This window comes from Salvelinus fontinalis, chromosome 4 (assembly GCF_029448725.1).
Source record: "Salvelinus fontinalis isolate EN_2023a chromosome 4, ASM2944872v1, whole genome shotgun sequence".
Taxonomy (NCBI): Eukaryota; Metazoa; Chordata; class Actinopteri; order Salmoniformes; family Salmonidae; genus Salvelinus; species Salvelinus fontinalis.
In genome coordinates, this window is record NC_074668.1 from 20,355,442 (window position 1) to 20,370,367 (window position 14,926).

The following is a 14,926-nucleotide window of genomic DNA, read 5'->3' on the forward strand; positions in this document are numbered from 1 at the left end:
CTTGACTTTTTCCAGATTTTGTTATGTTACAGCCTTATTCTAAAATGGATTCAAATATAATAATCCTCAGCAATCTACACACAATACCCCATAATGACAAAGTGAAAGCAAGTTTTTTGAAATACCTTAAGTATTCAGACCCTTTGCGATGAGACTTGAAATTGAGCTCAGGTACATCCTGTTTCCATTTATCATCCTTGAGATGTTTCTACAACTTGATTGGAGTACACCTGTGGTAAATGTAAATTCAATTGATTGGACATGATTTGGAAGGCACACAACCTGTCTATAAGGTCCCACAGTTGACAGTGCATGTCAGAGCAAAAACCAAGCCATGAGTTCGAAGGAATTGTCCGTAGAGCCCCCCGAGACAGGATTATGTCGAGGCACAGATCTGGGGAAGGATACCAAAAAATGTCTGCAGCATTGAAGGTCCCCAAGAACACAGTGGCCTCCATCATTCTTAAATGGAAGAAGTTTGGAACCACCAAGACTCTTCCTAGAGCTATCCACCCGGCCAAACTCGGGGGAGAAGGGCCTTGGTCAGGGAGGTGACCAAAAACCCGATGGTCACTCTGCCAGAGCTCTAAAGGTCCTCTGTGGAGATGGGAGGGAGAAACTTCCAGAAGGACAACCATCTCTGCAGCACTCCACCAATCAGGCCTTTATGGTAGAGTGGCCAGACGGAAGCCACTCCGCAGTAAAAGGCACATGACAGCCCGCTTGGAGTTTGCCAAAAGGCACCTAAAGACTCTCAGACCATGAGAAACAAGATTCTCTGGTCTGATGAAACCAAGACTGAACTCTTTGCCCTGAATGCCAAGCGTCACTTCTGGAGGAAACCCGGCACCATCCCTACGGTAAGGAATGGTGGTGGCAGTATCATACTGTGGGGATGTTTGTCAGTGGCAGGGAGACTAGTCAGGATCTAGGCAAAGATGAACGGAGCAAAGTACAGAGAGATCCTTGATGAAAACTTGCTCCAGAGCGATCAGGACCTGACTGAGGCGAAAGTTCACCTTCCAACAGGACAACGACCCTAAGCACACATTCAAGACAATGCAGGAGTGGCTTCATGACAAGTCTCTGAATGTCCTTGAATGGCCCAGCCAGAGTCCATACTTGAACCCGATCGAACATCTCTGGAGAGACCTGAAAATAGCTGTGCAGCAACGCTCCCCATCCAACCTGACAGAGCCTGAGAAACTCCCCAAATACAGGTGTGCCAAGCTTGTAGAATCATATCCAAGAAGACTCAAGGCTGTAATTGCTGCCAAAGGTGCTTCAACAAAGCACTGAGTAAAGGGTCTGAATACTTCTGTAAATGGAATGGTAACTGTGTAGCTGTTACCATTCCACATTGGGATTCGATACCACTACTACTATAAACTTACCAACCAGTTTATTATGATTAGGTACACCACCTGTTCACTTCTACAGACAGAGAGTCATGTGACTATGGCTTGCTACAGTATATAAAACAGGCAGACAGGCATCGAGGCATTCAGTTACTGTTTGATTGAAAGTTAGAATGGGCAAAACGAGTGACCTAAACAGCTTTGATAGTGGTATGATCGTCAGTGGCAGGCACGCTGGATCCAGTATTTCAGAAACGGCCAGCTTTTCACGCATAACAGTGTCTAGGGTTTCCCAAGAATGGTGTGACAAAAGAAAATCCAGTCAGCGGCAGTCCTGTGGGTGAAAACAGCTCATTGATGAATGAGGTAGAAGGAGAATGGCAAGCTAACGGGCGGGCCAAAAACAGAGAAATAACAGCACAGTAGTGTGGTGTGCAGAACGGCATCTCAGAACACACAACCCATCGATCGTTGTAACGGATAGGCTATTGCAGCAGAAGACCACACCAGGTTCCACTCCTATCAGCTAATAACAAGAAGAAGCTGCTCCAGTGAGCACGCGATCACCAACATTGCACAATTGAGGAGTGAAAAAACATTGCCTGGTTTGACGCATCCCGCTTCCTGTTGCGTCATGCTGATGGCAGAGTTAGGATTTGGCGTACCGCCGTCAAATCTGCAGCAACTGCGTGATGGCATGGACCAACATCCCTGTGGAATTTTCAACTTCCTTTTCAACTTCTAGAATCCACGCCCCGGAGAATTCAGTCTGTTCTGGAGCTAAAGGGGGGTCCAACTCGGTACTAGATGGGTGTAGCTAATAAACTGGCCAGTGAGCGTATTTAAGCTACTGTTCACTGAGAGTGAGTTCCCTTTTACAGCATGTCTACATGTTTACTGTGAGAGATCCATGTCCTCATCTCACTGTGCTCCATTGAGTTACAGGACCAAGGCTTCAGAAGAATTGCATTGCCATACGTTCTGGTACAGTCTGCATTAAATGATGAAGTCTGGAATGGTGCCATTTCACATATCCATAGGCTCCCACATCATGAATCTATCATGAGATGTGATGTGGAAGGGAGATGAGCTGTTGCAAGGATTACAGTATATTACAGGGCCTGTCGGCCGGCGCTCAGACCCAGGCATCCAACCATGTGCCACATAGATTACAATCCTGCTCTTTTCAATGATTAATTACCTGTAGCTCAATTATTCATGCTATGTTTATGTGGACCAGAAAAACCTCTATGAATAATAGATTGGGGCTGGCTCTATCATGTTCACCAGCTCTGGGTTGATTGAGGAAATCAGAGAGGAGAGGGGGAGAGAGGATCCAGAGTGTTGTCTCAGGCTCAACACCTCTCAGCTCATCTCTCATCCTACTCTGACTTCACTTTATACATTTACTGTACAGCTTAAGGAGGGATTCCTTCTTTACATGTTTTTTTATTTTTATTATGTGACTGTTTGCGAGATAAAACGGTGTTGGTTGGTAGGGTTTCCTGAAAGTGCTGAGGAAGTGGATGAGAGTTGCCAGACCGGGCTGAGAGCTAGGTTACAGTACAGTAATGTCATTCTACTGGCCCATTCATTTCCATTTAATCTCAAACAGAAATCTTCACACAATAATCAAACACCTACCATGAACTTTACTTGCTTGTTTGCCATATCAAGTGTCTTGAGAACTGTACAAAAAGTAATGTGATTTAGACAAATCTTTCTACAGTACATTAATAAGGCACTGTGTTTAGGGGTTAGCCTGCGGTGGTAGGGTTATTGTAACTGTGGTATGTAGTGGTAGGGCTATTGTGACTGTGGTAGGGTTATTGTAACTATGGTATGTAGTGGTAGGGCTATTGTAACTGTGGTATGTAGTGATAGGGCTATTGTAACTGTGGTATGTAGTGGTAGGGCTATTATAACTGTGGTATGTAGTGGTAGGGCTATTGTAACTGTGGTATGTAGTGGTAGGGCTATTGTAACTATGGTATGTAGTGGTAGGGTTATTGTAACTGGTTTGTAGCGGTAGGGCTATTGTAACTGTGGTTTGTAGTGGTAGGGTTATGTAGTGGTAGGGTTATTGTAACTGTGGTTTGTAGCGGTAGGGCTATTGTAACTGTGGTATGGAGTGGTAGGGTTATGTAGTGGTAGGGCTATTGTAACTGGTATGTAGTGGTAGGGCTATTGTAACTGTGGTATGTAGTGGTAGGGCTATTGTAACTGTGGTATGTAGTGGTAGGGCTATTGTAACTATGGTATGTAGTGGTAGGGTTATTGTAACTGGTTTGTAGCGGTAGGGCTATTGTAACTGTGGTTTGTAGTGGTAGGGTTATGTAGTGGTAGGGTTATTCTAACTGTGGTTTGTAGCGGTAGGGCTATTGTAACTGTGGTTTGTAGCGGTAGGGCTATTGTAACTGTGGTATGTAGTGGTAGGGCTATTGTAACTGTGGTTTGTAGCGGTAGGGCTATTGTAACTGTGGCATGTAATGGTAGGGCTATTGTAACTGTGGTTTGTAGTGGTAGGGTTATTGTAACTGTGGAACAGTTACTGCCTGTTCACCCCGCTATCATCCAGAAGGCGAGGTCAGTACAGGTGCATCAAAGCGGGGACCGAGAGACTGAAAAACAGCTTCTATCTCAAGGTCATCAGACTGAAAAGGGTAAAACCAACAAGAAAGAAAGCAAGGAAGAAAGGGTAATAAACAAAGAACTTCCAGGAGGGAAGCCGAAGGACTTCACATTTTCCATATCGGAGGTTCCCACCGACCACAGCCACCATCCCGTCCATGGGCGGTGACTCAGGCCTGGATCAGGTTGGCAGCATCCAGCGATCCAGCCAGCCTGGTCACGATAAACATCAATGCTCGTATTCCCTCTATTTCTGGCTTGACATACACTCCGACATGGTTACCTCACTGCCATTGCTGCATCACAGCACCTCTACATCAACACACTTTGTGTGAGGGAGAGAAACACTACGTGTGTGTGTGTGTGTGTGTGTGTGTGTGTGCGTGCGTGTATTTGTTTGTATGTTTGTGTGGACAGATGAGCCTGAAAAACAGAGGGTAGAGTCCGTGCCATGTCAATTTGAGGAAACATTTATCTCATTGCCCACAATGCTAAAGCAAAAACACACACAACCTAAAAGAAATGAGCCAAAAAGTGCTCCAGCAGGTGGAGTCACAGTTAGTTATTGGTTGCAGGATACAATCAGAATCAAAATGGTCATCAGTAATTGTCATAAAATACATACAGTACGTATCATCACGTCAGGTACAGTCACCAACACGCGAGGTACAGAACATTTGTTGAAGAGCTTGCTTTTTACATTGGAAAACCAGCATTGTCCCACCTTATATCTTAGTTAAAATGTGCAATAAAACATCACTTGTGGAGTTTCTAATGGTGGCAGGAAAGCAAAAGTCTCTTTCCTGTTTAGTATGTATAATAAACTAGTTGTTCAGTTACACGTTAATTAAAAACACAACCCAAGGAAACATTTTATATTTCATGAAGTTTGGCCATTATCTCCCTGTATTCCTCGGAATGAATGATAATTCATTCCTTATCAGAATTCATAGGAGAGTTGAGATGGTGCTCGTGGTTCTAAATACATTACAACTCAAACCATCCCAAACCTGCCCTCATTTCAACGTTTCTGGAAGTTTCACTTCATTTCACAATAAGGTACAGATATGAAGTGAAACTTCCAGAAGCTTTCAAATGAAGGCCAGGTTGTCAGGATGGGTAGTGTACTGTACAAGTACACATTAATTACAAGTAAGTACCACTCAAGATACACAGGATTTAGCTAGTTATAATGAAGTGTAACACCTAATAATTACATTGTACTTAGGCAAACATTACATGTACTACAGTATGCTTGAAATAGTGCATGTTTCCTCATCTGGGATGACCAAGTTAACCCAGATGATACACTTTATTTTGGTGGCAAGTGCTAGCAATAACATTGAGTGGAGATATATTTTAAACAGTGCACATTCATGGGTAAGTAACTAGAGCCTATTAAGCATAATCTCTCGGACACCCAGCACATCCACAGACAGTTGTTACTGAATCTGATGCAGCTGAGAAGAAACAAAACATTAAGCCCATTTGTAACAAGAAAAGGAGTGTTGATTATCTCACCCATTATTTATTTTTTTAAATCTAGGATTATCCTATATTAACCTGGGATATCAACTGTCATAACTCCACAATGACACACTATTCTTGCAACAGATATCCAAAAACATACAGAACAGTTCATTTTTGAAACATAACAGATGTTGTATACAAGCTTTGCATACACACTATAGTAAAAAGATGCCTGCATGCTGTCCTTGTGGTTCTTGAAATTCCTAGAATGGAATGCAATCTTTCCTGGGGATAAGAATATAGAGTGCTGCACTGCAGACCCATCTTAAAATGCTCTTTGCTTAATTGCCACGGTAGTTTGACCCTAGCTTGCTCTACTGTGTGTGTGAGGGAGTGATTGTCTACACCTGGGTACCAATGGGTTCGTCATATAAGAAGAGTCCCGCACATACAAAACAATCACCGTTGCACCTTTTATTGTTTACACTGTCCAGAAGTCTGCTCTCCTATCCTACATATCAGATCTAACTTAGTTCACATAGAAACCTATATGAAGTTCACAAGTCTACTTTCCATAAAAGCCTTCGAGACCCACTGGAGTTCCACCTAAACCTACTTTACATGAAACCCTTAGAAACACATTGTCTCCATGACCCCACTGCCTTCTAGAAGGACAGTCTAGACCTCTGATTAATGTGCTACTCCTCCACTCAGTTCATCTGTACAGATATCAGGAGCCAGAGAGCACAGAGGGAGAGAATAGCTCGACTGTAAGTAGTCAGCATGCACACAGTAATGAGTGTGTCTCTCTTTGTATTTTGTTGTGCATCTGGATCGGTAGCATGCCTAACATGATGCAATTCCAATCTATAAGAAAATCTTGACTATGTTATTGCTGTCATGTTATAATGTGGAGCATGTCATGCATTTGCAGTCACAAGACCAGTCTAAAGGCATCAGCAATTAAGGGTGAACAAACAACTGACGTTCAACCTGAGGAGGGAACATGGACAGAAAATACAATTCACAAATAAATCTACTTGTCTCCTTGTTGAGAATGCAGAATGAAGACATAGGTCCATGATAAACCAGAATGCCGGTGGGCATAGAGTCGGCCATCTTGCCAAAATTGGCAATTTTATACATCAACATTCCCGCCTAGAAGAATCCTTTGGATAAAATACACAAAATACGCTTCTGAACAAACTAAATGATTTTCTCGGAAACTGACTGTTACGGGTAACTGGTATCCTTTCTGTATGTAATACTGTAATGTAGTGCACAGCATCATTAACAGATAATTTGACCCTCAAATAGTTGAAGTTTTCAATAATTGCTACAAAACTGAAACTGTCTGTTGCAGTTTCTAAGTGAAGAAATACAGTCTTTTTAGTACTTTTGTTTCGAAATACTTGTTTTGATTCACTATTGTCTACCCTAAAGGAACACAATGTAACAGTTTTGCATCAATGTTGAAATAACGTTTTTCACTGCAGTGGTTTACACAATACAAGTCGTGTTGTGCTGATATTGTCATTTTTTTTGCATTTGGAAGATATTTGGTAGGCTAAAGGTTCACAGGCGCCAAACATGGCACCAAAGCTATACGACTGGAGTTGCTACTTTTTTCCTCAGATCCATTCTGATGTTCATCTAAACTACCTTACACCTTCTCCTCCACGCACAGTGGTGATCCACACAGCCAGAAACAGACAGTCCACGCTTGGGAGAACACTGCAGAAAAAGACTGGAGAAAACCCCACCCGCTACCGTCTGTAAACCACCCCTCTGAAATGAAGGGCATAGACATGGGCACCTCTCTGGCCTGGCCTCAGGGGTCTATGCACTACCATTGTAGAGAGACACCCTGTGACATGCAATGTAGTAATACACTGCACTCACCAGGAGCTAAAGCCGAGGCCTTAGCTTACTGTAGCTAACCAACCAGACAGTGTCTGTAGGAGACTGTCACACCTAGCAGGCCTGGGCTGGGCGCTGGCTGGGTGGAGCAGGACCCTTCTTCCCCTCGGTGCAGCAGTCCAGTTCCAGACAGGGGGAGAAAAGTGACGTGAACAGGCGGCCCAGGACCTTCCGGAACATGCTGTTGGAGAGACTATAGATGAGGCAGTTGCAGAAGCTGTTGCTGATGGCTAGCCATGTGGTGAGGAAGGAGGCCACCAGGTGGCAATAGAGGCCGGCGCTCTCCAGCAGGAAGTAGACGATGTAGGGCATCCAGAGCACGTAGAACACGCTGGTAATTCGGAACAGCACCATGGCGTAGCGCTTATCCAGGCACCCTTCACCACGCTCGCCCCTCTCGTTCCCCTGGGGGCCGAAGCGTGTGAGGCGTTGGGTGATCTTGCGGGTGTGCTGACGGCAGATGCGGAAGATACTCCCATAGGTGAAACACACAGTGAGGGTGGCTGGAGCATACAGCAGAGCCACGATGAATGAGCTGAAGCCCGGATCGGTCTGCCACGAGGTTGCACACCAACTAAATATATCTCCGTGGTAGCCAGGCTTTCCCCACCCGAAGAGGGAGGGCAGGAAGATGAGGGCGGAGTAGAGCCAGATGAGGCCGATACAGACGCGCAGGCGACACGGTGTGACCAGCGTAGCATAGGAGAACGGCCGTGTGATAGCGATGTAGCGGTCAACACTAATACATGCCAGAGACGCCATGGACACACTCTTCAGCACAGACACCAGGTAGACAAACACCTTACAGGTGAGCTCCTCATCCAGCCCCTTGAGGTAGTGGAGCAGGGACAGGGAGGGCACCAGGCAACTCACCCCCACCAGGAGGTCTGCGTAGGCCATGGTCTGGATGAAGTGGCTGGTGGTGTGGTGGTGAAGCAGTGGAGCACAGTGGAACACAAAGATCACCACCAGGTTGCCGCTGATGATGAGGATGGTGAGGAAGAGAATGACGGACACCTCCAGCACGCAGGTGTTGAGGTTGTAGGAGTATCCCAGGCCCAGCAGGCAGAAAGGAGAGCTGCTTTGGTTCACATCAGAGGAGGAAGAGTTCATGTTGGAGCTGCGGGAAACAGACCGGTCAGTTCACTTCTGCTCTCATCTCTTATTATGGTCTTTATCACTTTCTTTAACCAGACGGTCAGTTTCTCTCTCTTTAACCAGACGGTCAGTTTCTCTCTCTTTAACTAGACGGTCAGTTTCTCTCTCTTTAACCAGATGGTCAGTTTCTCTCTCTTTAACTAGACGGTCAGTTTCTCTCTCTTTAACCAGACGGTCAGTTTCTCTCTCTTTAACCAGACGGTCAGTTTCTCTCTCTTTTACCAGATGGTCAGTTTCTCTCTCTTTTACCAGATGGTCAGTTTCTCTCTCTTTAACCAAACGGTCAGTTCATCAATCCGTGCTCCTCTCCCTTGCACTTTAGTTCCCCCCTGGAGGTAAGCTGCTACTCAATGGTTGTTTCTTCCCCTCCTCTTCTCTGCTGCTCCTCTCCTTCTTGTCTCTTTTTTGACTTTTCTGGCCTCAGAGCGCAATGCAGTCTTACAGTAGCAAACGTTGTCCTCTGTTGCGCACTGAGAACAGCAGAGAATGTTGCTGTGTATGAGTGTGTGTCTCTGGGTGTGTGTGTACGTAATTGAGTCGTGCACCAGTACCAGCCAGCCTTCTGGTGGGCTAACCTAGCACATGCAGGCTCTGGTGTGTACAGTACACATGGCTGCAGTAGTCTGTCTACCCAATAGTTTCGGTTCCACCTTTAGTCCTCTCTCCTTCCCACTGAGCTGCAGAGGTGCATACAAACACAATCTCTGGAGGTCAACTTCTGTGCATGCCCTGTACAGTACCCGCAGGTGGAGTTCAAGGAGTCCCGGAGGTCATCTAAAAGTCTAGATCTATAAGTCCTCGGTGAAATTATAACCAGTGTAGAGAGAGAGATTTAACGGACAAAAACAGTCATAAGAAGCCAGAAACACATTCCAACCAAAACAGTGCCATAAATGTCTAGAAGTAGCAGCAGCAGCAGAAGTGCTTAGCAGTAGAGACGCAAAGAAATAGAAATCCAGAATACCACAGCATCCACAGAGAGTAGGAGGATAGGAGGAGGATAGTAGAGCATCCAGCGGTGCAAGGAGCTCCAGTCTCTGATTCCAAACCTCTTTTGAACCAGTGAGTGTTTAGAGTAAAAGAATAAGGAGGAAACGATAGTCCTTTACTGCTCCACTCTGCTGTGGCACTGATGCAGCAATGGTACTGCCCTCTCCTCCCCTTACTCTCTCTCTCTCTCTCTCTCGCTGTCTCTTTCTCTCTTTCTCTCTGTTTCCTTTGCTATGCCTGCAGCAGCAACAGCCTGAGAGGAAGAGCTCCTCCCTCTCTGCAGGCTCAGCCAGTGAGTATAGCTGGGTAGAGCTCTCTCCACACAGCCTGTGCACACCCACCTACATATACACAGAAGACTCTGAAGGCTCCCCCATCACATACTGTACACATGTGTGCATGTGTCCCCTCACACACAAATACGCACACAGAGAGACAAAGTTATGCATTCATGTACACACATGCATGGACACACACACACACACACACACACACACACACACACACACACACACACACACACACACACACACACACACACACACACACACACACACACTGACACACACACACACACACACACACACACACACACACACACACACACACACACACACACACTGACACACACAACACTGACACAAGCACACACAGGTTAAGGAAAGGGAAGCCATGGAACCATCCTTTTTGATCATGCATAACATAACTCATTGTGGGATATAAACAAGATACTTGGTGAAGACGAAGGTTTTCAGACGGATTTCTGCTGGGGTGGGACGGCCAAGAGTCCAGAGGGTTGAAGTGTAGGGTTTAAACCTGAAATTAGGGAGGAGCAGTTCCCCTTGCGTATCCATAGGCAAGCACCAGGGTCTTGAAGTAGTTGCGAGCTTCGACTGGGAGCCAGTGGAGAGCGTGAAGGAGTGGGTTGACATGGGAGAACTTGGGAAGGTTGAACACCAGACGGGCTGCAGCGTTCTGGATGAGTTACAGGGGTTTGATGGCACAAGTGGGGAGCCCAGCCAGCAGAGAGTTGAAGTAGTCTACGTGGGAGATGACAAGTGCCCAGATTAGAACCTGTGACGCTTCCTGGGTGAGGAAGGATCATACTCTATGGATGTTGTAGAGCGTGAACCAGCAAACCAGAGTACTGCTTTCAGAGAACGACAGGATGTTGTCCAGGGTCAAGCCGAGGTTCTTTGCACTCTGGGATGGGGACACCGTAGAGTTGTCAACTGTGATGGAGAGGTCTTGGAGTAGGCATGCCTTCCCTGAGAGGAAGAGCAGCTCCTTTTTGTTGAGGTTGAGCTTGAAATGGTGGGCCTTCATCCAAGCTGAGCTGTCTGCCAGGCACGCAGAGACATGTGTCGCCACCTAGGTACCAGAAGGGGTGAAGGATAAAAGTAGTTGAATGTCATCTGCATAGCAATGATAGGAGAGTCCATGTGAGGATATGACGAAGCCAAGTGACTAGGTGTATAGAGAAAAGAGGAGAGGGCCAAGAACCGAGCCCTGGTGGACACCAGTAGCGAGAACACGTGGTGCAGACACATCAGCTGGTAGGATCAATCTGACAGGTAGGATGCAATCCGAGAGACGCCCAGCCCAGTCTGCAGTGTGTGCGAGTTTGTGGAGAGGAACAGAGCAGGCATTGAGTGGTGGTTTGTTATTCTTCACCATATGGAGGGGGTGTCAGTCATTGATCGTGTTTACCACTGGGTCAAGGGTCACTTCATACACATCTGCCGCCATTATGGGGCCAAAATCGGCCTGGACCCGCTGAACAAGCGCTGAGTTGTTCCGTGGCCTTCACCATGCAGAGTAGGTAAACATCAACCCACATGTCTCACCCCAATATTACCACAGGAAATAGTAAACCAGTAAATAGTAAACACTGTTCTCTGGGAGAAGGTGGTGGTTGAGGGTGGGGCTGTGACTAATTTCCCTTCGTTTCTTCAGGTATGACCAGCTTCACAGAAAGGTCAAGCTGCAGTGTGTGTGTGATGGGTATACAGCTATATTGAGAGAGTAAAGAGTACCAGAAGTAGAAGTAATTGCTTATACAGTGGAACTGGAAATATGATATAGCCAGTATTTCTGTAAGAAGATGTATATCCGAGTACAGAACATAGAGCCATACCTTCACTCAAAATCACACACGTGTTGTGCATCACTGTAGTGTATCCATTTCCCTATTATAACAAACTCCTACTCGTAAAGACAGTCTCTTTGCCGCCACACTCCTTCTGGACAAATTGAGTTAGACACTGGCACTTGCTCGATTACTAAAGGCCTGACTGGTGCCAGAGACAATTTCTTTCATTTCTGCAGGACGAGTCCACTGTCTGGTTTGGCATCATCCTCAAGGGACGGACTACAGACAACCTGATGGACAGTGGAGAATGAGCCTATCTTGATTGTGTTGTCATCTGCCTCTGTGATCTTGTTGTTGTCAGTTGATCTCGTTGTTGTTTGCATATGTTGATTGTCTATGAACTAAAGAGCTGATGATGCAAGACAAATTCCTGAATAAGGCCAATAAAGTGAACTGAGTCTGTCGGTCATTATTTCATGACTCAATAAATCAGGTGGGATGACATTCACCCCTCACATCAAAACAACAGCAAAAAACTGATAAAAACCAGCAATTTTATCTAATGAACGTTATCCATACCAGCATGAGCCAGTGGGGATGCATCATCACCTAAAGGTCATAGGTCAGATGTACTATCTAAGTGCTGAGACCAGAGAGAGGCGGTGGCATTTTACTTTTCCTCTCCATGACAACCAACCAGTCCTGACACATCCTGTTGTTCCTTGATAATGGCCATGATCAACACAGTTAAGCCAGTCAGTTATAGGTGCTGAAGTGTACATTACTCTCTATGACCCACGCTTCTATAAACTGTACACTTCTGTGTACTGTACTTTACCTTGCCCAGGTATAGTGCATGTTGTTGTATTCTACATTGTAAAATAGGCTTACACCATCAGACACACATCCAGGTCTCTTTATAGGCTACCAGTACACTGTATTGTAATACTTTCCTGTAGCTAGATTCAGACCTGATACAGATGCCAGACCTGCCTATCTGTTGTCAGTCTGTCTGAGTCAAAACACTGTATATCTAGTGACACTTAAGAGCACGTAAGTGTGACTACACATCCATCAGAGTTAAGAACGATGGGCTTAGTCAGTCCAACAAACTCACTAAAGCGCAAATAAAGCATTTATAATTGTATTCTATTATCTTGTTTATTTATGTAAGTCTTAAAAATACATACTGTATAGCCAAAGAGTGATGGGATACGTTTGTACACTGACATATTATCAGTAATTATCAGTAACATTATCACAAAACAATCACTTCTATGGCATGTTCTACTGCGCTGCTGGGCACATCAAACAGAGGTAGGACGCAAACATACACTATATATACAAAAGTTTGTGGACACTCCTTCAAATCAGTGGATTTGGCTATTTCAGCCACACCCGTTGCTGACAGGTGTATAAAATCAAGCACACAGTCATGCAGTCTCCATAGACAAACATTGGCCGTAGAATGACCTTACTGAAGAGCTCATTGACTTTCAACGTGGCACCGTCATAGGATGCCACCTTTCCAACAAGTCAGTTCGTCAAATTTCTTCCCTGATAGAGCTACCCCAGTAAAACGTAAGTGCTGTTATTGTGAAGTTGAAATGTCTTGGAGCAACAACAGCTCAGCTGCAAAGTAGTAGGCCACACATGCTCACAGAACGGGACCACCGAGTGCTGAAGAGCGTAGCATGTAAAAATCGTGAGTTGCAACACTCACTACAGAGTTGCAAACTGCCTCTGGAAGCAACGTCAGCACAGTAACTGTTTGTCAGAAGCTTCATGAAATAGATTTCCATGGCCGAGCAGCCACATACAAGCCTAAGATCACAATGCGCAATGCCAAGCGTCGGCTGGAGTGGTGTAAAGCTCGCTGCCATTAGACTTTGGAGCAGTGGAAACATGTTCTCTGGAGTGAAGACTCACACTACACCATCTAGCAGTCTGACGGGCGAATCTGGGTTAGGCAGATGCCAGGAGAACGCCACCTGCCTGAATGCATAGCGCCAACTGTAAAGTTTGGTGGTGGAGGAGGAATGGGGCTGTTTTTGGGGCTGTTTTTCATTAGGCCCCTTAGTTCCAGTGTTAGGCCCCTTAGTTCCAGTGAAGGGAAATCTTAACTCTACAGCATACAATGACATTCTAGACGATTCTGTGCTTTCAACTTTGTGGCAACAGTTTGGGGATGGCCCTTTCCTGTTTCAGCATGACAATGCCCCCATGCACAAAGCGAGATCCATAAAGAAATGGTTTGTCGAGATCGGTGTGGAAGAACTTGACTGGCCTGCACAGAGCCCTGACCTTAACCCTATCAAAAACCTTTGGGATGAATTGGAACGCCGACTGTGAGCCAGGCCTAATTGCCCAACATCAGTGCCCAACCTCACAAATGCTCTTTAAATCAATTCAAATCAAATTTTATTTGTCACATGCGCCGGTGTAGATCTTATTGTGAAATGCTTACTTACAAGCCCTTAACCAACAATGCAGTTTTAAGAGAAATAAGAGTTAAGAAAAATATTCAAGAAATAAACAAAAGTAAAAAATGTAATAGCAACAATAAAATAACAATAACGAAGCTATATATAGGGGTACAGGTACCGAGTCAAGTGCGGGGGCACAGGTTAGTCGAGGTAATTGAGGTAATATGTACATGTAGCTAGGGGTAAAGTAACTACACATAGATCATAGATAATAAACAGCAGCGTAAAAAAGGGCAATGCAAATTGTTCAGCAGTCTTATGGCTTGGGGGTAGAAGCTGTTAAGAAGCCTTTTGGACTTAGACTTGGTGCTCCGGTACCGCTTGCCGTGCGGTAGCAGAGAGAACAGTCTATGACTAGGGTGGCTGGAGTCTTCGGCTATTTTTAGGGCCTTCCTCTGACACCGCCTGGTGTAGAGGTCACGGCTGTCTTGGTGTATTTGGAACCATGATATTTTATTTGTAATGTGGATACCAAGGAACTTGAAGCTCTCAACCTGCTCCACTACAGCCCTGTCGATGAGTATGGGGGTGTGCTCGGCCCAACTTTTCCTGTAGTCCACGATCATCTCCTTTGTCTTGGTCACATTGAGGGAGAACTTAATGATGGTGTTGGAGTCGTGCTTGGCCAATCATTCATGGGCGAACAGGGAGTACTGGAGGGTACAAAGCACGCACCCCTAAGGGGTCCTTGTGCTGAGGACACTATGGTGTTGAACGCTGAGCTGTAGTCAATGAACAACATTCTCACGTAGGTGTTCCTTTTGTCCTGATGGGAAAGGGCAGTGTTGAGTGCAATAGAGATTGCGTCGTCTGTGGATCTG

General features: G+C 45.5%; 1 protein-coding gene across 1 annotated transcript; it reads right to left on the reverse strand.

The window, feature by feature from the left end:
• Positions 1–4,438: 4,438 nt before the first annotated feature.
• Positions 4,439–9,709, reverse strand: LOC129853293 (probable G-protein coupled receptor 21). Its single transcript, XM_055919175.1, has one exon. It carries the CDS (start codon positions 8,490–8,492, stop codon positions 7,434–7,436), a length of 1,059 nt encoding a protein of 352 aa, XP_055775150.1. The 5' UTR covers positions 8,493–9,709; the 3' UTR covers positions 4,439–7,433.
• Positions 9,710–14,926: the final 5,217 nt, after the last annotated feature.